The 25668-nt window shown below is 55.3% G+C and overlaps 1 protein-coding gene across 5 annotated transcripts in view; it reads left to right on the top strand.

The window, feature by feature from the left end:
- Nucleotides 1-25668, top strand: part of MYO7A (myosin VIIA) — an 86274-nt gene that overhangs the window by 37501 nt on the left and 23105 nt on the right. For 4 of the 5 annotated variants that reach the window (XR_010383429.1, XM_064492738.1, XM_064492740.1 and 1 more), the window contains 17 exons: nt 5423-5560; nt 7441-7599; nt 8033-8125; nt 10291-10385; nt 11407-11491; nt 12023-12241; nt 12703-12810; nt 13438-13647; nt 14043-14246; nt 14441-14617; nt 15023-15112; nt 16461-16588; nt 19113-19239; nt 20380-20499; nt 20979-21173; nt 22044-22271; nt 23427-23597. Coding sequence is in view for 4 of the 5 variants with exons in the window: in XM_064492738.1 (XP_064348808.1) it covers nt 5423-5560; nt 7441-7599; nt 8033-8125; nt 10291-10385; nt 11407-11491; nt 12023-12241; nt 12703-12810; nt 13438-13647; nt 14043-14246; nt 14441-14617; nt 15023-15112; nt 16461-16588; nt 19113-19239; nt 20380-20499; nt 20979-21173; nt 22044-22271; nt 23427-23597 (2547 nt within the window). In the remaining variant the exon portion in view is untranslated. The remainder of the gene's footprint in view (nt 1-5422; nt 5561-7440; nt 7600-8032; nt 8126-10290; nt 10386-11406; nt 11492-12022; nt 12242-12702; nt 12811-13437; nt 13648-14042; nt 14247-14440; nt 14618-15022; nt 15113-16460; nt 16589-19112; nt 19240-20379; nt 20500-20978; nt 21174-22043; nt 22272-23426; nt 23598-25668) is intronic. The other variant, XM_010989983.3, reaches the window with a different exon arrangement.

Genomic DNA, 25668 nt, shown 5'->3' on the forward strand with positions numbered 1-25668 from the left:
CTCTTCCTTCCTGCATGCCTGGCATTCCCCTGCTGCCCATTGCCTCCTAGAGTTCTGGAACAGTTGACAAAAGCCAAAGCAGCAGAGCAGGGTACCCAGCTGTCAGGAGCAGGGAGTGTGTGTCTGGATGGAGGCCTCTGTCCTCTGCCCGTGGGTCAGCCCCAGGCCGACACGGTGGCCAGCCAGCTGGTGGGATGACTGCAGGGCCACCAGCAGAGAGGGGCCCCAGGCATCGGAAGCCACAGCCCGAAGCCCACAAATTGCACGCAGGTCACAGCCCTGGTGAAACAGGAGTGGCTCTGGGCTCTCGCGCACTCTTCCTGTCCTCCTGTAAGACCCCAGCCTGGCTCTGCCAGGCCCACCCCTTCCTCCTGGTCTTGGGCTGTCCCAGAAGACCATCAAACCTATATTCTCCTAATTTCCCCATCTTTCCCAAGCCCCTGGAGGCATGTGGGGACCTCTCCATGAAGTTTCCTGTTCTAAACCTCCTTCCCTGGACCCTGGGAATAGAACCCACTTCCTGAGGAACAGTGGAGAGGTTCAAGTGTAAGACCCTGGGGTCTCCAGAAATGGCCAGCTCCTAAGGGAGTTTTTGGAGCACAGACTTAGAAAGTGGCAGTGACAGATTTGATACGATTTCCTCTACTCTTCTGGACCAGGATGTGAGCTATACACTTACATTTCTCACCTCATTCACTCCTGTGGCATCTCTGTGAGTAATTACTACTGCCCCCACCTTATAGGTAAAGAAGCTGGAGCCCAGAGAGGCCAGGGTGCTTACTTGAGGTCACACAGCTTGTGACACAGGAATTTGATCCTGGTCTGTCTCTGGGAGGTGCAGGGACTGGGCCAAGGTCACATACAAGTGAGGGCTAAAAGGCTTTCAAGTCCCCACTCCTTTTCCCCATGCTGTGCTGTCTTGGCCACGCCTCTAGGAAAGAAAAAAAAAAAAACAAAAACGCTTTTTAACTACTGGATATGTGATAGCTCTGTCAAAGGAACTTGGAAATCAACGTGAAGTGCACAGTTTGAAGTCACAGTTTCTTCCATGACTGTATATAAGCTGCAGTGCTGTCCTGAGAGCAGAAGCCCACGTCCTTCCAGTGATCTGAACTTGCGTCCCGTGCAGGTCCCCGCCCTAAATTTCCATCCTTTGCCTCTCGTGCCTGCTTCCTCGGGGCGCACCAGGCAGCACCGCCACCCCCACCATTGTGCTGGAGGGGTCAGCTGAGCCATGAGCATGACGGTTCTCCCGGGACATGGAACACCAACCCCAGTCACGTGTCCCCGGGGCCCTCGGTCCACAGGACACTTGTTCACTATGCAGGTGGCTTCTTCTGCCAAGGACTTCCCAGCCCCATTCACGTCACGCTCAGGTGCCTGCCCCTCACATCCCCTCCATGGGGTTATTCGACTTCTCACTTCCACCTTTACCCCATCCCTAAACATCTGCAGATTATCCCAGAAAACAACAAAGGTTAGAAAAGATCACATTTCCCCTCAATGAAATAAAGCCAAATCAGAAACCAGATGGTCAGGGAAGTGAGAGCGGACCCTGGGCTCATAGCCCCCATTCACTCATCACTTCCTTCAGTCAGATACGTACTGAGTGCTCATTATATGCCAGACCTTGTCCTGTGTCCTGGGAACATGATAGTGAACAAAACAGAAACAAAACTTTGTCCTCCTGGAACTTACATTCTAGCAGAAGGGGGAAATAGTTAACAAGAAAACCAGTAAGTAATAAATGTAATACATCAGATGGTGACATATGAGATGGAGAAAAATACGGCAGGGAGGAATGCCAGTGGTGGGGCTTTGCAGTTTGAATAGGGGATCAGGAAAGTCCTTACTGAGAGCTTTGGAAGGATGTGAATAAGTCAGCCATGTGCATTTTGGAGGAAAAGCATTGCAGGGAGAGGGAACAGCAAGTGCAAAGCCCTGAGGTGCTTTTAACCCCAACCTGCCTGGTGCATTGTAGGAAGAACACAGAGGCAGGAGTGGCTGGAAGGGAGTGGGCAAGGCGGTGGAGAGACTGGAGGTAACTGGGACCAGTTCCTGTGGGACATTGTTGGTTGTTCTCTTTTGTTGTTGTTGTTATTACTGGAAGTACTGGAGATTGAACCCAGGACCTCATGCCTGCTAAGCATGTGCTCTACCACTGAGCTATACCCTCCCCCTACCAAGGTCTTACAAGGACCTTGGTGTTCATGCTGAGTGAACTGGGGAGCTATTGAGGGTTTTGAGTGAGGGAGACATGCCTGGATTTGTGTTTTAACAGACTCACTCAGGCTGCTGTGTTGATAATGGAGTGTTGGGGACAGAAGCAGGGAGACCAATTTGGAGGTTGCAATAATGAGAGAGCTTTGCAGGCAGCTTGGACCAGGCTGACAGTGGAGGAAGTGGTGAGAAGGGGTCAGATTCTTGATCCATTTTGGAGGTAGAGCCAATAAAATTTGCTGACATATTGGATATGAGAGAAGAGGAGTTGGGGATTGTTCCTAGATCTTTGGCCTAAGCAATTGGAAGGTGGACAATTTCTGGGAGCCCATTCAGTACCACTTCAGTTCAACCAAGTGTTCTTGTTTGTATATGTATGTTTTTATTGAAGTATAGTCAGTTTACAGCGTTGTGTCAATTTCTGGTGTACAGCACAATTCTTCAGTCATGTAGGAACATACGTATATTCATTTTCATACTCTTTTTCACTGTAAGCTACTACAAGATGTTGAATATAGTTCCCTGTGCTATGCAGTATGAACTTGTTTATCTATTTTATTTGTATTAATTAGTATCTGCAAATCTTGAACTCTCAATGTATCCCTTCCCACCCCATTCCCACCCTGGTAACCGTAAGTTTGTTTTCTATATCTGTGAGTCTGGTTCTGTTTTTAAATAAGTTCATTTGTCTCTTTTTTTTTTTGGATTCCACATATAAGTGATATCATATGGTATTTCTCTTTCTCTTTCTGGCTTATTTCACTTAGAATGACATTCTCCAGCTCCATCTATGTTGCTGCAAATGGCATTATTTTATTCTTTTTTATGGCTGTGTAGTGTTCCATTGTATAACTATACCACAGCTTCTTTATCCAGTCATCTGTTGATGGACATTTAGGTTGTTTCCATGTCTTGGCTATTGTAAACAGTGCTGCTGTGAACCCTGGGGTGCATGTATCTTTTTAGAATTAAGGTTCCCTCTGGATATATGCCCAGGAGTGGGATTGCTGGGTCATATGTTAAGTCTATTTTTAGTCTTTTGAGGAATCTCCATACTGTTTTCCATAATGGCTGCACCAAACTGCATTCCCACCAGCAGTGTAGGATGGTTCCCTTTCCTCCCCAGCCTCTCCAGCATTTATCGTTTGTAGACTTTTGAATGATGGCCATTCTGGCTGGTGTGAGGTGATACCTCATTGTTGTTTTGATTTTCATCTCTTTGATAATTAGTGAGTGAGCATTTTTTCATGTTGTGCCTATTGGCCATTCGTATGTCTTCATTGGAGAATTGCTTGTTTAGGTCTTCTGCCCATTTTTTGGATTGGGTTGTTTGTTTTTTTCTTATTTAGTTGTATGAGCTATTTATATATTCTGGAAATTGAGCCCTTGTCAGTCTCACATATATTCATTTTCAGTTTCTTTTTTACCACAAGTTACTACAAGATACTGAATACAGTTCCCTATGCTGTACAGTATGAACTTGTTGTTTATCTCAGCGAAGTGTCGATTGCTGCTGTGGCAGGCCTGGGGCACAGCAGTAAACAGGGTGTGCCGCCTGTCCTCATGGGGCTCACAGCCAGCAGGGGAGACAGACAGAAAGGCATAGTTTCCAGTGTGATGATCAGAACCAAAGAAGGATGTGTGTTGTGTGTGTGTGTGTGTTTGTGTCATGCATGTGTGCATGCTTTGTGTGCTGTGTATATGTACTGTGTGTGAGGGTGTGCTGTGTGTGTTGTGTGTCTGTGTGTTTGTGTATATGCTGTATGTGTATGTGTGTGCTGTGTCTATATGTGTGTACATTTATGTGTTGTGTGTGTATATATGTGCGATGTGTGTCTGTGTGTATATGTGTTGTGTGTGCACACACGTGGTCCTGGCAAGGCCTCTCATGCAGGCTGTGTACATCCCAACCTGGACAGCTCCCTCTCCAGGTGGGGGGTCACCCAGTGCTGCTGCTGGATCAGGTTCTGGGGCAACAGTGGGGGCCACAGACCTGACATGCACCCTATCCCAGTGCAAATACTCCCCAGCTTCTCTTGGCAAAATCCTAGACTATATTTCAGATAAAACTAAAATGGAAAGCATGGCAAATTTCAGATTAGAAAGCATTTGCCGTTTCTTGGCAAGTTTCATTTCATTCCGGGGGCGTCCGGTCTAACTTTAGAATGGGTTAAATGCCTTTGCCTCTCCCCACACACCTCACACATGCATCTGCAGCCCTGGTTTTTGATGCTACAGGATATCAGATAGAATGATGGCTTCTTTAAAATATAAAATTTTATGATAATAATCAAATTCACTAATAAAAAATTCTCATCCAAAAGAAATTGCCAGGAAAATAGGAACATCAAGATGCTTTGGAATCCAGTCTGATTTCTGTGTCCACTTTCTCAGTATCTGTCTGAGATATTCTGCTCCCCGTTTGTTTGCTTCTCAGGTGCTCCCCCAGCACCCTCACCTCATTTCACAGTATCCTGAGAGGGGGACCCCAATAGGGCAGAGAGGTGTGGGGGCTTGCCGGCCAGCTCACCCAGAGAGCGGCTGGTGGTGCATGGGGCCCTTGGGGCGGCCGGAGGCCAGCTGTGTGCCTTCTTAGGAGGTTTATCCGGGGCTGCTGCTGACCGGCTAATCCCACAGGGAGGGCAGAGGGTGCGGGCAGCACCCCCGCCCTCAGGGTTTGCTGTTTACTGAGACAGACTCCCACAGCCCGGTCAGCTAGATAGATGGCACTATTCCCATTTAGGAAACTGAGGCTCAGGGCTTTTGAGTGACCAGCTAGGAGGTGGTGGCCTAGAGTGTGCACTTAGGTCTGTCTAACCCGTCTCCTAGAGACGACCCCGTTGTCCTGAGGGGACTGAGTCTGGCTACTCATTTATACCAGAAAGGGAGGATGGAGACTCAGAGAGGGGCTGCGCCTTGCCCAGAGTACCCAGCACACCAGCGTGGGAACCCAGGGCTCCCCACTCCCGGTGCAGGGCTCCTGGGCCCCGGATCAGGGAGGATCCCGAGATGGAGGTGCATTTGGGGTCCAAGCTCCAGTCCAGACCAGGAGGGTCACAGGAAACCTCACGTGCCTGGCCAGCCTGCTTCCCTGGGCGGCTGTCCCGCAGGCCCTGACCGGCTGACCTCCCTCCTGCTTCCCTTCTGGAGGGCTGGAGGGGCGTGGGTCAGCCCCTCCCATCACTGTGGTCCGTCCCCCCAGGGCGCCGAGACCAGGAAGCGCTCACCCACACTCAGCAGCCAGTTCAAGCGGTCGCTGGAGCTGCTGATGCGCACGCTGGGTGCCTGTCAGCCCTTCTTCGTGCGCTGCATCAAGCCCAATGAGTTCAAGAAGCCCATGGTGAGCCACCCGGCTGCGGGATGGGGGACGCTGGGGAAGGGGGAGGCAGCGGGGACCAGCCTGGTGGGTGAAAGGGGCCTGGTCGAGGATGGGGGCAGGGTGGGCCGGGCCCTGTGAGACTTTGTCCTCTCTGGGGAGTTGCAGGGCCCCTGAGGGGCTTACAGAACAAAGTCTCTATTTACTGGAAGCAACAGGTACCCTGCAAAAAGCCTGGACTCTTAGCAGGTCTGATGCAGGTTCAAATCCAGACTCTCCCACTTTCAAGCTGGGTGGCTGTAGACGGGTCACTTCATCCTCTCAGGCCTCAGTTTCCTCACAGCTGGAAATGGGCCTGATGAGACCCACCTGGTCGGATATTCCATGCAATAATGCGTGCAGACTACCTGGCACCTAGGAGGTGCTTGGTAAATGGCAGTTGGGGTTCTTGTTGTGGCCCCGATTTTGAAAGCCCCCTCTTCTGTGATCTAGACAACTACCACCTCCTCCTTGAAGCTTTCCCAGATTCCTCTGACTGGTTGGGAACATTCTCATTTTTTACTTCTCTGAATAGTATCTTTGGAGTCCTTTCTGTGTGCTTGGCACAGAATAGATTGTCTCTCCACAGCCCCATTCAAACTTCCTAACAGGCTGTGAGGGAGGGACCATTATGGCCCCGTATTTGAGATGTAGCACCGGAGGCTCAGGGAGGGTCAGGGGCCTGAGGCGGCAGAGCTGGGAGCCTAGGCTAGGAGCCCTGTCCCTCCACAGCTCTAGGAGGTGTTGTTTACCACAAGGCTCTTCCCAGAGACAGGAGAGGAGGGTGGGGAAGTTGGGGCCTGAGGGTCTGGGGAGGGGCAGAAGGCCGGAGGCCAGTGCTGGGCCAGGGAAAGTGCCTGTAGGGAGAGGAAACAGGTGGCGGAAGCCAGCCTTCCGCGTGCTGGCCCTGCCTCCTGCCCCCGTCCCCTGCCTGGAAACGTTCCCTAGAACGAGCTGGCCAGTATCCCTGGGGCTCAGGACCAGGTCTGCAGGGGCATGAGTCACAGAGGGCTCCAGCAAGCTCTGCTTCTGAAGTGGGAGGTGCAGGGGGCTGAGGCCGGGGCCCTGCAGTTGGGCACCATCTCTCCTGCTCTCCGATGCTACCAGAACCTTCTTTGGGCCCAGGCCTCAGCATGTGGCTTGGACCGTGGCTGCAGGACCTCCCTCAGATCACCTGCCTCCCTGCCGTAGTCTCCTTTCTCTAGTCCTCTCTCCACCGCAGTGAAAGACGTGGGTCTCAGATGCAAATCTGATCTGGTCACTCCCTGCTGCCTCTGAGGCCCTTCACAGCCCCTCCACCAACCCTGCTGCCATCACAAAAATGACTGTGACAGTTAGAAAAATGTATCTCTTTCTTAAGGAAGACACTACTGTCAGCAGCCAGAAAGTTGTCCGAATACCTACAAATCTAAGATGGCTGTAATATGAAGGGTGCTCCCTGGGGTAGTACAAGGCACCCACCACCTGCATAATCATTATCTTGACGTGCATGAGCCTTCTCAGTCCCCATAAAGTCCCCTGACATGTCCTGTGCGTGCAGGCCTCCTTACCTTTGCACATGCATGCCCTCCCAGTGCCCTGTCTCCCCCGTCAGGCTTAGAGCAAAGACCACCTCCTTGACGAAGCCTCCTCGAGGTGTCCCAAAGGGAATTAAGCCGTCTCTTCTCTGTGCCGTCAGCACAGAGGGTCTCATTCCGTGCTGCTGTGTGGGTTTGGACTGCTGATCCAGGTCCATTCCTGCCTTTGCACCTCATTTGCTGTGTGGTTCTGCCTCTCTGGGCCTTTGGGGCTGGGAAAATACAGAGCAGGGCTGGCCTCCCAGCAGGAGCCTCCTGCACTGACGCCCTTGGCTCCTTGCCTGGCAGCTGTTCGACCGGCACCTGTGTGTGCGCCAGCTGCGGTACTCAGGGATGATGGAGACCATCCGAATCCGCCGAGCCGGCTACCCCATCCGCTACAGCTTCGTGGAGTTCGTGGAGCGCTACCGAGTGCTGCTGCCCGGCGTGAAGCCAGCCTACAAGCAGGTACAGGGCTGGGGGCATAGGCAGCAGGAGGCAGGGTCCCAGCTCTGGGCTGGGCCGAGGCCCCAGTTTTCTCATCAGAGCAGTGCGCTAGGTGTGACATCAGCTCGGCCACCTTAGGTGTGGCTAGAAAAATTGGGGGTCAGGCAGGGGAGTGCATCTGAGAACTTCCATTGCCATGCCAGGCTGGCGTGGGCTTCACACGTGTGGTGTCACGGACGAGACCAGGGCTGCCAAGCTGCCAAGCTGTTAGCTGTAGCAGAAGGTTTTACAATCATCCGGCCAAGCTAAGGAGAAGAATGAGTGTCAGAGGAGGCAGGACCTGGCTGGGGCCACACAGAGTCAGGAGCAGAGCTGAAGCAAGAGCCCTGCCTTGGGAGGGACACCAGGTGGCCTTCCATTGACGGGGCCACCCATTCTCTTGGGCATCCCCCAGAATGACCTCCGGGGGACATGTCAGCGCATGGCTGAGACTGTTCTGGGCACCCACGATGACTGGCAGATTGGCAGAACCAAAATTTTTCTGAAGGTGAGCATGGCCTCTGACTCTGGTTGCCTCGGGGTTGGGGGGTGCACTGTGAGCTCCCTGTCACGGTGGGAACAGGTCCTCGGGGGCCGCTGTTGAGGGGATACAGCACCGAGTAGGGTCAGTGCTGGGCCTCTGCCATCCTCCTGCCATGCAGCTGGCGCCGGGAGGAGCGGGTGTGGGTAATAAGGCCTCCTGGGTGGTGGAGGGGCAATTGGTTTTTGAGAGCGTCTATGATGTGGGGGTGGGGCCGAAGCACTGACGGTGGGTGAGAAAGCCAAAGGCCAGAGGTGGGCTCACCAGGGAGGCTGGATCAGTCCTGCTCCTGTGGTTGTCTGCCCTGGAAATTTGGGCAGGCCACCTACCCTGTCTGACCCTCACTTCCCCATCTGTAAATTGGGATGTGCTTGTAGTGGTGCAGATGGTGGGGGCAGGGGTGCCCTTGAGTGTATCTTAGTTTCCTTCCTGTGGTTTCCTGCCAGGCGGGGTTCATCCTGGGCTGTGGTTTGCCTTGTGCCGCCCTCCTTGCTGTGTACTGCCCCTGGGCCTGTTCCCGAGCTCCCTGAGCAGGCACCTCGGTCTTTCTGGCTCCTACCACAGCCTGGGAAGGACTTTGGGAGCTAGGCAGTTGGGGAGGGGGCAGGGCTGGGAGCAGGAAGCTGGGCTGCGGGCATCCTGGCCTTGGGACAGAGCTTGCTGGGGAGTTGGTGGAGGCAGGAGCTATAGCAGGGATGGTGCGAGCTCTGGCTTCCCCATTTCTATTTCTGCTGTTCTAGATTTCTGGTTGTCCCTTCCTCAGGCATGGGGTGGGTCCTGGGCAGCTCAGGACAGCTGGGGAGAGGGAAGAGGGCAGCCAGCCCTGAGCTGGAGCTGGAGGGAGCCCTGGAATCCAGTCTGATTGCTCCGTGGCTGATGGGCTGTGGGCCAATGCCTTCATCTCCCTGAGCCTTCATTTCCTCATTGGAAAAATGTGCCGACTGTCCCCTGCCTGTGCATGTCACAACTGCAGGCAGGAAAGCGTGTTCTGTACGCCAGGCCCCAATGGGGGCTTTTTGTCCATCATCTCATTTAGTTGTCGCAGCAGGCCTCTGAGGTAGAATTATTATGCCCGTTTCAGAGGCTCAGTGTGCAGAAGTGAGTGGCCCAAGGTCAGGCACTGACCTGGAGTAGAGAGCAGGCCTTCCAGCCTGTGCTTCTGATGTCCAGCCCCTGTGAGTAAGGGAGGGAAGGCACCTGGTGCCAGAGACCTCTGAGGACCATCATTGTCACCATCCTCCCCATCCTCACCTCTCAGGGCTGTTCAGAAATGGGCAATGGTTTCCAGCCAAATGAATTTCCCATTCATTTATTCATCCATTCCTCTGTTCATTCATTCAGAAAGCCTTGGCTGAGCAGCCCCTCTGTGCTGGGCCCTGGCCCCATGTGATGCGGTCTGTGATTATCCGATGGAGGTGGCTTCCCCACCAGACCCAGGTTGGCCTGGTTCACTGCGGCCCCATCCCAGCACCTAGCACAGGGCTGGCACATGGAGACATTCGATTCCTGTACTGAATGAACCATGAAGTTTTGTCCAACTGGAGTGAGGGCTGGGGGCTTGGGGATGAGGAGAGAGGGCTGGAGCAGTGGGCAGGGCCTGATGATGGAGGACCCGGGTGCCAGGGGAGGAGACCAGGCTTGGCCCCAGGAGCCTTGAGGTATCACTGTAAGTTCCCTCCTTGAGGGAGGGTCAGAGCGGAAGTGACAGAAGCCAGGAGACTGATTAGGAGGCTACTTCTAAGGTCCTGGAGAGAAATGCTGGTGGCCTGGCCCAGGTCAGGGGCTGGTGTGCCAGATACATCTAGAAGATGCCCGGGGCTTGGGCACAGATGGCTGGAGGGATGAAGGCAGTGTGTGTGCATATTGGGCCCCCGACTCCATCCCGTCACATTAGGCCCCTCCTGCCCCATTTGTCCCACACAGGCCCCTGGGAAGCGGCCTCAGCTGTACCTGTCTGTGCCCGTGGCTGTGGGAGGCCGCCGCATGGGGCCAGAGCAGGGCTGGGAGCCTTTGGGGCTGAAGCAAGCCTAGGCCTGGGCTCTGAGTGAAGGAAGAGAGGTCCACCTGGGGCAGCCTCAGCCCTGGGACTGGAGAGATTGGTGGGGGCGCCACTCAGGATCTCTGCCCCCCAGGACCACCACGACATGCTGCTGGAGGTGGAACGGGACAAGGCCATCACCGACAGAGTCATCCTCCTCCAGAAGGTCATCCGGGGGTTCAAAGACAGGTTTGTGCCTGGACCCGCTCCACCCCTCCTCAGCCCACACGTGAACTTTGGGAATAAACACCCATGTGCACACACAGACACACATTCATGCATAACATGCACACATGATCATGCAAACATGGACAAACACTCAGACACATGATTTACACAGCCCCGTCTGTGCCCCACCGAAGTGTGTCCCATATTCCATGTAAGGGTCCTGTGTACAGTTGTGACAATTTACAGATGGGCAGGGCTGACTCGAATGTGATTCAGGCTCCACAAAAATCCTGTAACTTGCTCGTTTTGCAGTTCATCTGGTCACACTCTCTCTCTCTCCGTAGATCCATCTGGCTGTCCATTTGTCCAGCCATCCTTTGTCCATCCACCTGTCCCTCCATGCATCTGTCTGACTGTCCATCACCTCCCGTGGCTGTGCCCTTGTTTGTGTGTGCTTCCAGGCATTGGCTCGCTGGCTCACCTGTACTGATACAGCCATCCTTCACTCCTCCCTTTATATTTTTACGTTCAGGAGACACCTGCTGTTTGATGTGTGGTTTCTTATCCTCCATTGGCTCAAAGGTGACTGTCATCCTGTAGAAGCTGCCTCGTGTGTGCAGGGGAACAGTGTGGTTCTCACTCAGAGTTGGTCAGAAGCCCACGGTTCTAGCCCCAACCTCATCGAGTCTCAATTTCCTCACCTATAAAATGAGGGAATTAAACAGTCACTAACAAGTGGTATTTACAGTGTCCAAAGCATTTAGTCTTTATATTATTTTGCTCATACATTTATTTATGAATAACTTTCTGAGTGTCCACCTTATGTGACAAGCCTGTGAGGCAGGCAGGGCAGGTATTATTCTGCCCATTTTGCAGATGAGGAAGCCAAGGCACACAGAGGTTATATGCCTTTGCCCAAGGTCCTGGGGCCAAGGAGACACAGGGCTGAGACTCAGCCCTGGTCTCCTGATTCCAAACCCCACATGTGCCCTGGCACTGATTCTCTGCTCTGAGCTTCTCCTACATCATGCTGTTGTTTCAGGTCCAACTTCCTGAAGCTGAAGAACGCTGCCACGCTGATCCAGAGGCACTGGCGGGGCCACAACTGCAGGAGGAACTACGGGCTGGTGAGCCTCCCCAGGGGGCTGCGTGTTGCCCCATGAGGCCTTTGACCCTGGCCCCATTGCCATGGCAGCAGGACTTACCTGTTCGCGGGGGTGGTTGGCCTCCTGCCACTGCCGCCAGCCCCTGCTGTTCCTCCAGCCCAAAGTCCAAGTCTGGTTTTTGTGGCTCTCCCCATCTGGTCAGCAGTGTTTGTGCTTTTCTTCTGGAATGTTTTGGTGGGTTGTGAGCACCCGGGTCATTAGAGACCTCAGAGGAGGCCAGGAGTGGGTGTGTCACGTGGAGCTCAATGAAGCAACAGGCCGCAGCCGGACCTGGTGCTGGGGAGGTGAACCAGAAGGAGGCCGGCCCCTGGTCTGAGGATGGGGGGCCCTCGGGGGGCCAAGGCCACACTCTGTGGAACTTTGGTTTGAGAGGAGACAGCAGTGCCTCTGGGGCACGCATGTTGGAGAGTGGAGCCCAGGGCAGCAACCTCCTGCGGGCAGGGTTGGTCTGAAATCTGGACGGCGGCTCTGAGCTGGTGGCTGTCCTTGCAGATGCGGCTGGGCTTCCTGAGGCTGCAGGCTCTGCACCGCGCCCGGAAGCTGCACCAGCAGTACCGCCTGGCCCGCCGGCGCATCATCGAGTTCCAGGCCCGCTGCCGCGCCTACCTGGTGCGCAAGGCCTTCCGCCACCGCCTCTGGGCCGTGATCACCGTGCAGGCCTACGCCCGGGGCATGATCGCCCGCAGGCTGCATCGGCGCCTCAGGGCCGAGGTGAGGATCCGGGTCCGGGTCCGACAGCACCTGCGGCTCTGAGCCCCATGATGGGTGTGTCCTCCAAGGGTGTGCCTCCACCTCAGGCAGACAAATTGCCTCCAAGTGTGACCTGAGCCTACTGGGGGATGTCTGTAGGGCTCTGCCTCCTCTGAGGAATGCATGAAACTGGACCCCTCATTTCCCTTCTCCCAGCCAAAGGCAGGGTGGGGGCCCAGTCCTTTCTGTGGATCTTCGGGAGGCCAAGGCGAACCTGTTTTGGCTTTGGGATCAGTGGTGCCCCCAACCTGCTGTGTGATCTAGAGAATTTCTCACATGCCTCAGTTTCCCTCTCTGCAAATTATTTGTCAAAGTCGCTTACAGTCCCATAACTCAGCCAGTTTGGGGTGGGGTCCAGCTGGTGGGAAGCACTGTGACAGCCACACACAGTTCAGTACCCACCCTGCCCCCTACCCCCCCAGTACCTGCGGCGCCTGGAGGCTGAGAAAATGCGGCTGGCGGAGGAGGAGAAACTCCGGAAGGAGATGAGCGCCAAGAAGGCCAAGGAGGAGGCCGAACGCAAACATCAGGTGAGCTGGGGATGTCCTGGTCCCTTCAACATCCATTCACTGGGCCAGCAGCTCTCACCCCACACTGGCTGAGTGGGTCCAAGCCCTCAGCTGGGAGATAACACCGGATAAAACCTGAGCCGGGGTGGGAGCCCCTAGCCACGCGTGGCTACTGAGCACTTGGAAGGGCAAAGCATTGAATAGTAATTACATGAATGATTTCACCTTTTTTTTTTTTTAAGTATTTTAAATGTAGCCACTACATACATGGCTTACATTATATTTCTATTGGGCAGCGCTGGTCTAGAGCCTTCACCCAATGGCTCTGAATTTCTGGGTTTGTTCCCTCAGAACCTCAGCTGGGGAGGTGTAAGCAGGCTTCCTGGAGGAGCTGGTCTCAGCTGAGCCCTGAGGACAGGTGGCATTACTGTCTGGGATTATCATGAGCCCTCTCTGTGGCTCAGCGCTGGGCATCTGTCTGCACTGGGCTGTGAGGGCTGAGTGGGGCGTGGCCCAGGCTGGAGAGGCCTGAGTCTCAGTCCTTACCAGCGGTCAGGAGGTCGGGACTCAGGCCTGGGTGCTACAGGGGCTCCTTGGGCTCCCCAAGGAGGGCTGGCTCCCTGAGGCTGTATCACCCCCACCTCGCAGGAGCGTCTGGCCCAGCTGGCTCGTGAGGATGCAGAGCGGGAGCTGAAGGAGAAGGAGGAGGCTCGGCGCAAGAAGGAGCTCCTGGAGCAGATGGAGAGGGCCCGCCACGAGCCTGTCAATCACTCAGACATGGTGGACAAGATGTTTGGCTTCCTGGGGACTTCGAGTGGCCTGCCAGGCCAGGAGGGCCAGGCGCCTAGTGGCTTTGAGGTACCAGGCGGGAGGAAGGGGTAGGGACAGGCCCCAGAAAGATGGCCCTCCCTCCTCTTGTGCCCCTTTGCATTACAGTCCACCTGATCCCCTCTGAGCAGAGAGCAGCAGAGATGACCTGGGTCAGGGGCCTCAAGTCCCAGACCCTGTCCAGCCACCAGTCCGCCATGTGACCTTGGGCTAGTCACTGTCCCTCTCCAGGGCTGTTCATTCACAAACCTTTATTCATTTGTGTATTGAGGACCTACCCTGCACTGGGCTCTGTCTGGGGGAGTGAACAGGATGAACAAAACCCTACGCTCATCGAGGAAGAGCTGGCCCTGCAGGGACAGGTCGGGGAGCTGCAGCCCAGCCCCAAGTTGCCCCCACGGCAGGGAACCCCTTTTTCTCCCCAGGACCTGGAGCGCGGGCGGAGGGAGATGGTGGAGGAGGACCTGGACGCGGCCCTGCCCCTGCCTGACGAGGACGAGGAGGACCTCTCCGAGTATAAATTCGCCAAGTTTGCCACCACCTACTTCCAGGGCACCACCACGCACACCTACACTCGACGGCCGCTCAAGCAGCCACTGCTCTACCACGAGGACGAGGGCAACCAGTTGGTGAGGGCTGGGGCCGTGCTGGGTCCCTGGGTCCCTGGTATGCAGGGACCAGGGCTGACTTCGCCTGCACCAGTCTGGGGCCACGCCACGGGCAAGGTCCCAGGGAACACCCACAAGGTGTCAGCCCTTGGTCATTCTGATAACTTTAGCAACATCCTGGCTGCACTTTCTGACTGGTGTGGCTCTGCCCCCAGGCGGCCCTGGCAGTCTGGATCACTATCCTCCGGTTCATGGGGGACCTCCCAGAGCCCAAGTACCACACGGCCATGAGTGATGGCAGCGAGAAGATCCCTGTGATGACCAAGATTTACGAGACCTTGGGCAAGAAGATGTACAAGAGGGAGCTGCAGGCCCTGCAAGGCGAGGGCGAGGTGAGGTCACTCCCAGGCCGGTGGGGAGGGCTGCCTGGCACCCCCAGCCTCAGGGTCCTCTGCAGAAGGAGACTTCTAAAATTTGCCTCTGCTTCACCTCCCTGACCCCTGCTCTCCTCTGCCTACTCACGGGAAAAAATGGGTGAGCATTTCATCGACTGAAATGCTGACCACAACTGAAGCTGCTTGGCAGAGCTGATGGGCTCTGCAATTGGGAAGTGGTGGGCAGGTCACTACACTTTTCTGAGTCTGTTTTCCCATCTGTCACTTGGCTGATAGCAGGTGGGAGTGGCAATGTGGGGTATACCTTGTAAATGTGAGCATGGGGGTGACAATTCTAGTCACATCATCAATTGCTCTTGTCATGACTTGCAGCCCCGTTGCTTGACCCTGATTGTCTTGCAGGCCCAGCTCCCCGAGGGGCAGAAGAAGAGCAGTGTGAGGCACAAGCTGGTGCACTTGACCCTGAAGAAGAAGTCCAAGCTGACAGAGGAGGTCAGAGCAGATCCTGCATGGCCTTGGTGACCCAAGATGGGGGCAAGGCTGGGCTCTGGATCCTCAGGGACAGGGTGGGAGTGGACACTGCCTGTTCTCAGGGGATCTGGATGGTTGGCAGGACAGTGTGGGGGGTGATCAGGCAGACAGGATACAAGGAAGAAGGCAGTGTCCTCAGGCTGGGGCCAGTCAGGGAGGCTTCACGGAGGAGGGGATGGGAGAGCTGGGGAGGGCTGGACTGGCAGCTGGTGAGAAGGAGGACATTTCCTGCCAGGGCATTGACCAGGACATTTGCTCCAGGGACCTTTAAGCTGATGAGAACTTTTCTGTGGGATCAGAGTGCCCATGGGGCATTAACACCATTAATTTGAATTCATTCATTCAGTCACATTGTATTTTCTGAGCACGGTCGCAGCCCTGTGCTGCAGGATTATCCAGGCTGGAAGGGCAGACACAAACTAAGGCATTCATGGAGCAGGGCGACTGGCTCTTCCCTGCCCATGCTTCTGTGCACACTGGTCCCTCTGCCTAAAATTTCTCCTTCTTCTCTGCCTGGGGGTCACCTCTTCAGGAAGCCTTCAGAGTCAGGCTGCTTCTTGGAGCCTTCCGCAGCCTGTCTTGTTTCTGCCCTCATTTTGTTTCCCATCCAAGGCTCAAGTCCAGTCTTGTAGCTACATAGCTGCAGATTTGAATTGCAGCTCTACCGCTCAGTATCCAAGGCACACAGGGAGGAAAGTGCCCACTAGTGGGTTCCTGGAAGGATGGAGACGATGGCTGTGGGTGCTCAGTAGACAAGAGGACCTCCCACGCCCCTCCTGTCTGCAGGGGCACACTCCCGTCGCCCACCCTCTCACTCACTCCACTACTCTGGACAGAGTGCAGGGCAGGTGCTGCGCGGGGCCAGAGAGGAGAAACGCATTTGTAAGAATCCAGGTCCGAGGCTGTTTGCACAGGGGCATTAATGATGGGTGATGGTGACCAGGTGCTTGGAACCCAGGTGTACTCTGGGTGTCAGCGTGGTATGTGGCCCACCCCAGAGAGACACAGGTCCCACCAGAGTCAGAGGAGGAGATCCCTGTCCTGGCTAAGGGGACTTCCCTGGGGTAGGGGCTGGAGGTGGATGTCATGGAGGCTGCAGAGGAGCCTGATCCCCAGAAGTGGGGGGCGGTGCTCCCGAGCTGTGTGGGCCAGGCATTGATCCCACACCTGTTCTGCACAGGGCGGCCGTATGATGGTGGTGAGGAGCCAGCTCTCTGGCTACTCCCAGGATTCTGCTCTCTAGGGGAGTGGGCAGACCTAGGCATGAGGCAGGGCCCCAGTCAAACCTTGTCCCCTCCCTGTGGCCCAGGTGACCAAGAGGCTGCATGACGGGGAGTCCACGGTACAGGGCAACAGCATGCTGGAGGACCGGCCTACCTCCAACCTGGAGAAACTGCATTTCATCATTGGCAACGGCATCCTGCGGCCTGCACTCCGGTCAGTGCCTGAGGCGGGCACTGGGAGTGGGCAGCTAGGGGGGACATCTCGGTCTTCCTGGAAGGCAGCCCTGAAAGGCTTTTGGCTGCGTGGTGGCTCGGTCACCTTAGCAACAGATGAAGCCAAGCAGGCCTGGGTTAGCTCTGTGCTAGCTGGTTGTGTGACCTTGGGAGAGTGATTTCACCCCTGTGAGCTTTAGTTTCTTCATCTGTAAAGATGGAATAATAATAATATCTGCCTTATAAGCTCCTGGGCTGATAAAACTACGGAAAGTGTGTGACATAGGACCTGCACAGCAGGCACTCAGTGAACAGTAGCTGTCATTGTCGGTGGCGCGATATCATGTACGCTCAAACACCGTGCGGAGAGAAGCAAAGCAGTTCTGTTTATTGATTCTTGTAAAAGGGTTTATATAGGACATGCACGATGCCTCACATACCATCTAAGTTATAACAATGTTAATAATCTTAAACTATTTAGGTTCCCAGGCTCCTGCAGTAAGCATAGGATGTTACATGATCAAGGACAGATTGTTTTAAGTTCGTCACGAAACTTCATTAAGTAGGCCATCTCTTATCCAGCCGGCTGTGCCTGTCTTAGGTTGTCCTCCTCTGAGGATCTTACCCGTTATTGGCTATCCAGTCATTCATACTGGATACATTAAATAGGCCATTTCTTATCCAGCCTGGATACGTGACATTCCTCATAGCTTGTTTATCAGTTCAGCCCATGGCTTATTCTCTAGAGCCTTCAGGTGGGGGCCTACAGTCATCATGATCTGACATGCATTTTCTGCTGTAATTCAGCCCTGCCAGCACCTTCTGTGCATCCAGCAGGCCCATGGTCAGCATGCCTGGGATCCTGCAAGTGTCTCCTTCCGCTCCCAGGCCCAGGAGAGGCCTTTGCTCAGATCCCTCAGATCCCTGGGTTGATGACCCACGACTTTCCAGGAGCAATTAAGGAATCAACTCACCTGTGACACGGGAGGGAAAACAGGACTTCTCTGAGGACTCCACCTGCACAGGATGGCTGGTCAGGAGAGCCGAGCCCATGAACCTGTGTTAGATGGCTGGGAGGACTGCAGGATGGGACTGGTGAGGGGTCAAGTGCCATTTACCAATGAGAGACTTGAGGTCCAGAGCCGGGAAGAGGCTTGCCCAGAGGCCACTGGCCTCCCCTTCATTGCTCCTTGAGGCCAGTTACTACCTCCCAGAGATGGTCTTAGTGCCAGGGGCCACCCGCCTCCAGGAAGAAAATGTAGCTAGCTGCCCAAGATATGTTTAAGGGGCATGAATTTGCCCTGAAGTGGTCACTTCTAGAGAACACAGTGCCAGGAGCCCAGGACCAAGTCAGAAGGCTGGAGTGCCAACTCCCTGAGGGACCACAGCTAGTCCCTCCCTTCCCTTGGCCTCAGTCTCTTTGTCTCTAAAGTGAACGGGGTAAGGGGCTTCCAGCTACAGGTAATAACGTTTTCACTGGTCTGTGACAAGGTGGGAAGAGAAGGATGTTTCTAAAGCTAAATTTGACTTATTTAAAGGGCTGTTCTTTGCTCTGAGATTTCACCCTTCATACTTTTTGGATATTAAAATTACCTTTGTTTTCTAAAATGGTTGTGATATAAACAGTGGGCAGGTGCTGTGTATGCGGTGCTTTGAATGTCCTTATTTGTCTTGATAAGAAGTCATTATTTATTTATTTATTTATTTATTTTGAAGTTGTACTGTCCCTGAACTCTCAAAATCAGGGCGCCCCACTGATTTAGTCCCTCCTTCCTGCCCAGGCCTGCCCTTCAGAGAGGAAAGAGCAGCAGTGAGTGCCCCTTGGTGGTCACTGCGTGGTGGTGGGTCCTGCCCTTGGCCCTGAACAGGCAGGCAGCTTCTGCTGAGGGTTTACAGTGCTGGGCACTGTGCTAGGTCCTTTATTAAGCCTTGGCTCATTTTTCTTAGGATCCTGCTAGGAAGATGTTATGATTTCCCTTTAATATGAAAACCAAGCAAAACCAAAAATTACCTTCATTGCTTTAAACTGGCTACAGAAGTAATACACAGCCACTTAAATATTCAAACATTCTAGAAATATATCAAAAGTCAAAGTCCCTACTCATTCCATTCCCCAGAGAAGTTCCCCAGGTGTTTTTTCTATTGTTCCTGCTTCCATGAGAAGTGAACTCACCTGCTCAGGCCACGCAGCTTGGTGAGGGATGAGGCAGGGTTGGAGCCTGTGCTTCTTATCAAAGTGGTCAGCGTGCCCAGGAGCAGGGTATGCACCACCCTCTGCATCCTGGGGCCCCGGCCGTGGGCTCTGGATTGGAGTCAGGAGCATCCTTCATGCCTGATAAACCTGTCTCCAATGCCAGACCCCCTCCAACGGCCCCAGAGCGCTGGGCTCACCTCCCCCACCTGGCCCCCGCTACACCTCCACCCTGTGGTCTCTGGCAGGTAGGAGAGCATGCTTCCTACAGGCTGCTGGGAGGGGTGGGGCTTCCCCCTGACGCAGTCTCCTCCCTTGCGTCCCGCCTGCCTAGGGATGAGATCTACTGTCAGATCAGCAAGCAGCTCACTCACAACCCGTCCAAGAGCAGCTATGCCCGGGGCTGGATCCTTGTGTCTCTCTGCGTGGGCTGCTTCGCCCCCTCCGAGAAGTTTGTCAAGGTAGGGGTGGTGTTTGGCCTCCAGGGGTGGGAAGGAGGGCTGAGCCTGGTCCCCAGCGTTGAGGGGCAGAGCATGGGGAAGAAGCTCAGGGGCTTGGCAGTAAGGCCCTGCCTGGCCGTCTCCTCCCAGGCCTCCCCGCCGCTGGCTGCCCGCTGCCTGCCGCCGCAGGGCCCATCTTCCTGGCCCCTTCATCCCTGGCTCTAAGAGCCCCATTTTATTTATGAGGACACTGAGTTTGACAACAGCACCCCCTGGACCCTCCACATGCTTGTCTGGAGCACTTTAGTTTGTCTCAGGCCATTTTCTTGACTGCTCCTTAGTGCCAGGCTCTGGGTGCTGGGGACACAGAGGCAGGGCAGGTGATGGCAGGACCAACCCAGCTGGTCAGCCCTGTGAAGAGGGGTCAGGTGGTCTCTGGAGGGAGAGGAGCAGTTATGCTGGGCAAAGTGGGGTATGGCATTGTGGGCTGACGCAGAGGGCATGGCTGAGGCCAGACAGGTGGCCTGTGCCAACCTGAGGCACGTGGACTTGATCTGGAGGGCAGTGGGAGCCCTGGAAAGCAGAGGGGTGTGGATGGACCTGCCTTGAAGAGCAGGTTCTCAGTGTGGGTGGAGGGACCGGAGACCCAATGAGGCTGCTCTGACGGACCAGGTGTTACCAACCCAGGTCCTTAGACTCTTTAATCAATAGAAATTGATAGAGGCCAGATGAGAAATTGAGGCAAGGCTTTACTGGGACTCTTGCTGCAGCACTAGGGAGCCAGAACAAGAAACAGGTGCTCTGAGTTGGGGCAGGTTCTTCCTTAAATGGGGGGAGAGTAGAGGTGCGGCTTCGGTGGTCTGCCCTCCCACTTGGTGGTGCCACGTGTAGGGGTCATGCGCAGTGCCCTGCTTTTGCTCCCCGTACCTCAAATGTAGTTTTTTTTTGTGGCCTTTTCGTATCCTGTTATTCATAATTATCCCAGCCGCACCTGTGTGCAATTATTTTTAGTCCCTCATAGTTTTTGTAGTCCGTTGCTCACGGAGTCATTTGTCCAGGTGCGAGCACTCAGGTAAAGGGTCTCAAGTCCCAGACTATCTCACAGGCAGGCAGAATGAGGGGGGCCGGAGTGGGTCTCCTCAGCTGGTCCTCTGTCCGTAGTACCTGCGGAACTTCATCCATGGTGGACCACCTGGCTACGCCCCGTACTGTGAGGAGCGGCTCAGGAGGACCTTCGTCAATGGGACTCGGACACAGCCGCCCAGCTGGCTGGAGCTGCAGGTGTGCCCCCCCCCCCCCGGCATGCATGTGTGTGGCCAGTGCCCCAGAAAATTTCCCTGCTTTGGAATTCTGTGGTTCTTCAAGCAGCCACCCTCAAGTTCTGGAATCTCAGGCCTGCTGGAACAGGAAAGCCCCCCGTGATGATTGACTCCCATCTGCTGGCTTCATAGTCAAGGCGACTTGGGCAGGGGGTTTCCTCTGCTCAGTGGCTTCATCTGCAACATGGCGATAGGGATACTCATTTCACAGGGTCTTGTGATGGTTATGTGATGTGAGGGCAGAAGCCCTGGCATGTGGCAGAGCCCGACCACCCAGCTCAGGCGCCCCAGCTCAGGGGGGAGCACAGCAGGGCTCCCTGGGCACCTGTGACCAGGGACAGGCAATGCCCCGTAGGATGCTGGGGTTCGAGGGCTTCAACCCCACAGGGAGCTGGGAGCCTAGAGGGAGCGAGCTGTTCTGAAGCGAAAGGATTTCCACAGACCCTCCTGGGTCACTTTCAGGCCACCAAGTCCAAGAAGCCCATCATGTTGCCTGTGACGTTCATGGACGGGACCACCAAGACCCTACTGACAGACTCGGCGACCACAGCCAAGGAGCTCTGCAGCGCGCTGGCAGACAAGATCTCGCTCAAGGACCACTTTGGGTTCTCCCTCTACATCGCCCTGTTTGATAAGGTGAGGTGGGCCCCGGGCGCCTCCTCCCCAGCACCACCTGGGCCGCTCCCGAGCTCCCACCCCAGTGCTGCCACCTCCTGGTCCAGGTTCCTAACCTTCCAGGGCCTTTTTCCTCCTCTGTAAAGGAGCAGTGCTCCTGGCTCTGCCCTGACTTGTTAGGACCACGGAGAGGTCTAAGCACCTAAAGAGGGGCCCACAGGTACCATGGAGATTGAAACCCAGAGCTCACCTCAGTCATATGTGCCCAGGTGCATTCAGTCGTCTGCTGGTGACAGCAAGAACAGAGACTGGAGGGACATACAGCCACTGGCTCTCACTGGCTGTTTTCCACTTGCAAATGGGACTGTAACTCCTTATCAAGGTGCTGTGGTAGCTTCTTTTCACTTGTTACTGGTCACCAGGAGTGTGTGCCTCCTGGGGCACACTGGGCTTGGAGCCTTCTCTGCCGAGCCGGGCCTGGGGGTGGGTGACTTTGCCTCCACACCCAGCATCATCACATCTGGCAGAGGTGCCCCCCTACCCCTCGCCCCAGCAGGTCCAGGGATACAACCATGTTATCAATGCCGTTTGCCTGGATTTTTCTCACCAACAGATACTGCCTGTGTTTTCAGTGACCATTTGTCCATCAAAGTTTCACAAAAGACTGACGCTAGGAAGTGGGAACTCCCATGTGGCTGTGCCTCCTCAGAGCCCGAGGTGGGACCCAGGGGTCCCATGCTGGGCTGCCTCCTGGGGGACCTGGCCCGCCCCTCCTCTCTCTCAGCCTCGGTTTTCCATCGGCACGAGAACAGCTGGCACAGCCGATGGCTCCTTGTGGTCCTCCCTGCCTGCTCGCCCTTCTGCTGGGTGACCTCCAGCCCTGTCCCGCAGGTGTCCTCCCTGGGCAGCGGCAGTGACCACGTCATGGACGCCGTCTCCCAGTGTGAGCAGTATGCCAAGGAGCAGGGCGCCCAGGAGCGCAACGCCCCGTGGAGGCTCTTCTTCCGCAAGGAGGTCTTCACGCCCTGGCACAACCCCTCTGAGGACAACGTGGCCACCAACCTCATCTACCAGCAGGTGGTGCGCGGGGTGAAGTTCGGGGAGTACAGGTGTGAGAAGGTGAGTGAGAGCTACCTTGTTTTCCCAGTTTGGCTGAGTGTTCCTGTCCGTGACTCACGCTCTGCGAACGCGGGGGTGAGCCAGACCGAGGCTGGGCCTTAGCTAGGCTTCTCCTGGATTTCACACCGCCTCCAGGAGCAAGGGCTCTGGAGAATAGCCTGCGTTCTGCCCGTGGGAGGCGTTCCCACACTGCTGCAGTGATGGTGCCCGGCACAGGGGGTGCGCTTCAGAACTTGCTGTATTGTTCTGAGTTAGTCTAGAAAGTCCTGCTCTAAAGGAGTAAGAGAGCCACTTACTTAGACCAGAGTTTGCGAATGTGTATCCTTTTATCTCCAGAGGACAGGATTGATGTGGTTTTGTTTTTGACGGTGATGCTGGTTTTTGTGATACTCATGGCTCTGTTGGTGATTATGGTGGAAATGATGGAAATGAAGGGGAGGTTTGGTGGCAGTGGTGGAGGTGGTGACGGTAATAATGTGGTCTTGGTGTTGGTGAGCTGATCGTCAGGCAGGATGCATTAGTACGGCCATATCAGTTGCTTAAGTTCTGAAATACTTTGAACTAGTTGGAAAACATCTACTGTCTTCAAGGTGCCCAAGGGTCTTTCTCTGTTGTCGCTGCTGCCAGAGCCCTGGGGAGCCCCAGGAAGGCATCACTGGGGCTGCCGTGCACCAGCCTCAGGCAGAAAAGCGGCGGATGCTCAGTGCCCACTGGCTTTCTGAAGCCTCTGCAGTACAGCTTACTGGTTGTTCAGTACTTTGACTATGCCCGGGTGATGTAGTGATGGTGATGGAGGCCATAACAGTGATGCATTCCCCTCCTCTGATAGTCTCCAGCGGTACCCAGGCCCCCTGTTCTCCAGGGCAGGCCCTTCTCTCTGGGCTGATGATGTAGTGGCTGCAGCATGACCGATGGGCGGGCTGGACTCTCTGGGTCAGCTCGTGTGCCCTGGGCAGAGTCCAGCTCTGCTGGTGCTGAGGGGACCCAGGAGAAGGCAACGGTGTGGCCCTGCCCTTGGGGAGCTCCTGGTGGACCGGCAAGAGCACAAGGTCCCAAAGGCTGGACTCTGCGAGTTACAGGAGGCAGGGCCTAGGGGCTTTGGTGGTGCAGAAGAGCTTCCCAGAGGGTGTGTGAGCAAGATCTTCCCCCGCCTAGGAGGATGACCTTGCTGAGCTGGCCTCCCAGCAGTACTTTGTGGACTATGGCTCCGAGATGATCCTCGAGCGCCTCCTGAACCTTGTGCCCACCTACATCCCCGACCGCGAGATCACGCCCCTGAGGACGCTGGAGAAGTGGGCCCAGCTGGCCATTGCTGCCCACAAGAAGGTGGGAGTGCTGGGGGATCTCGAAGGAGGGGCTTTCTGGTGGCCTGGCTGAGGGGCAGGGACCCGAGAAATCAAAGGGGTCACAGCTCTCACCTGACATCTGTCTGTCCACGGGGCTGGGGGGACAGGACGGCACCCTTGACCTCTGCCTCCCAGCAGCCTTTCTCCACCATGGGTATCGGTTCACTTGGGTTTTCTGCGCTCTACTCTGGGCTGGGCGCCAGAGACACAGAGATGGATCCAATCCGCTCTGTGGCCTCGTGAGGGAAACCAGGGGTCTGTGGGTCCTGAGGGTCCCAATTCCCAGCCTCCCACCTGCGCTTGCTAGAGCTGCAGCTCAGGAGTTGGTGCATGCTGGGGCAGTGTCTAGGAAGTGCTCCCTCCTTCTCCCTGAAAACTCTGGCCCAACTTCCTGCCTGAGGAATTTGAGGTACAGGCTCCCTCTGCCCCTTGCTTAGGGCCCCAGGCCTATGACCAGTCATGAGCAGAGCAGGGTGGCTTGGTTGGGAGGGACCCTGGCTGCTGGAGGGGGCCCCACGACTTCCTCATCTCAGGCCCTAGTTGTGTGAGAGCGGGACCAATTTGCACATAAGTTGCCAAGGGCTCCAAGGTCAGCGGCCTCTTCCCTAACCTAGGAGCCCCATGTGTCTCCCCAACTCCGCCCCCCAACACTTTGCCTTCCTGGGTTAGCTGCCCACAAGGCTCCACCTGACACTGAGGGCTCCCTGCATCCCTCTGCATCTAGGCCTGGCTCACCCCCAGGCCCTCCCTGCCCTCCAGAAGAGACTCATGCTCTCCCTCCCCTGCTCTGTCTCTCCGTCCTTGGCAACCTCCTCTCCCTCATCTGTCACCCCTCACACCAGTCAGCTGTTGAAGCCCATCCATTCTGCTGGCTGACAGCTCCAGCCTCTGTCCCCCACCTCCGCTCCTCTGCCTTCCCTGGGCCTCCTGCGTGTTCACTGCCATCATGCACGTGGCCTGTGGTTGTTCTGGGTTGGGTGCCACTGCTTATGAATTCCTTTTGTTTTGGGCACTTGCCACGTGTGGGCACTGCACCAGGCCTTTGAGACCCAGCTGTGAGCAGAGCAGATGTGGCCTTTGCCCTCGGCCAGCTCACGGGGTCTCTGCCCTGCGCCGGCAGTGCCCTAGCCTGTGCACGTCCCAGAGCCCTGTGCCAGGCCTCTTGTAGAGTGGACAGATGTGAATTAGCATGGTCTTTAGGGTCATCAGGGTAAAAATACTTTATTTTGAGATAATTTCAAGCTTAAAGAAAAATTGTAAGTTAAAAAACTAGACCTGCTGTGTGCAGTATACACGTCACCCTGACTCGCCATTTGTAACACTGTCCCACATTTGCTTTACGATGTTCTCTGTCTGCACACATACATATTTTTTCTGAGCCATTTAAGATTAGGTTGGAGGCACTGAGCCCCTTGTCCCTGAATACCCACTGCTCCTGGGGTGGCACTGCCTCAAGGCCCTTGCTTAGTGCCTGGAAACGCTACCGTGGATGCGCTGACTCATGCGTGACTTTCTCTATGTTTGTGTTCGTAGATGATAAAAACCCTGAGTTCATTCTGATCCCTTCAGTCCTCCTCCAACACCACCCAGTTCTTACTGAAGCTCGTCAGGATATTTTTAGATAATAAGACGTCGGTGCTTTAGTTTTTTGGCAGGAGTGTTGCATCACCCCCGCTGCTGCCCAGCCAGGCTCCAACCCTTCTCCATTCTGCCATCATCCTACCTCCCAGGCCTGCCTGTCGGTGTCCACTAAAAGCCCATCTCGCAGTGATGGGCGGCCTCGCTCACATTCCACGTCACTTGGCTCCTACACGTCCGTTTCCAACTCCCTCTTCTCGGTCAGCTCTGGCTCACATCCCCCACCCTCCTTCCCCCTTAGCCACTCATGTTCCTGTTCCCCAAACACTCCCCCAACACCAAATCCCTGCCTTTACACCTTGCACGTGTGCTGGCTGGGACTGTGGGCTTTCTTGTCACTCTGCTAAATCAGGAGCTCCCTGAGAGAGGACCCATGTTTCTCTAGTAAGTGCTCACTGATGTCGTTGGAATTG

This window comes from Camelus dromedarius, chromosome 12, assembly GCF_036321535.1.
Source record: "Camelus dromedarius isolate mCamDro1 chromosome 12, mCamDro1.pat, whole genome shotgun sequence".
Taxonomy (NCBI): Eukaryota; Metazoa; Chordata; class Mammalia; order Artiodactyla; family Camelidae; genus Camelus; species Camelus dromedarius.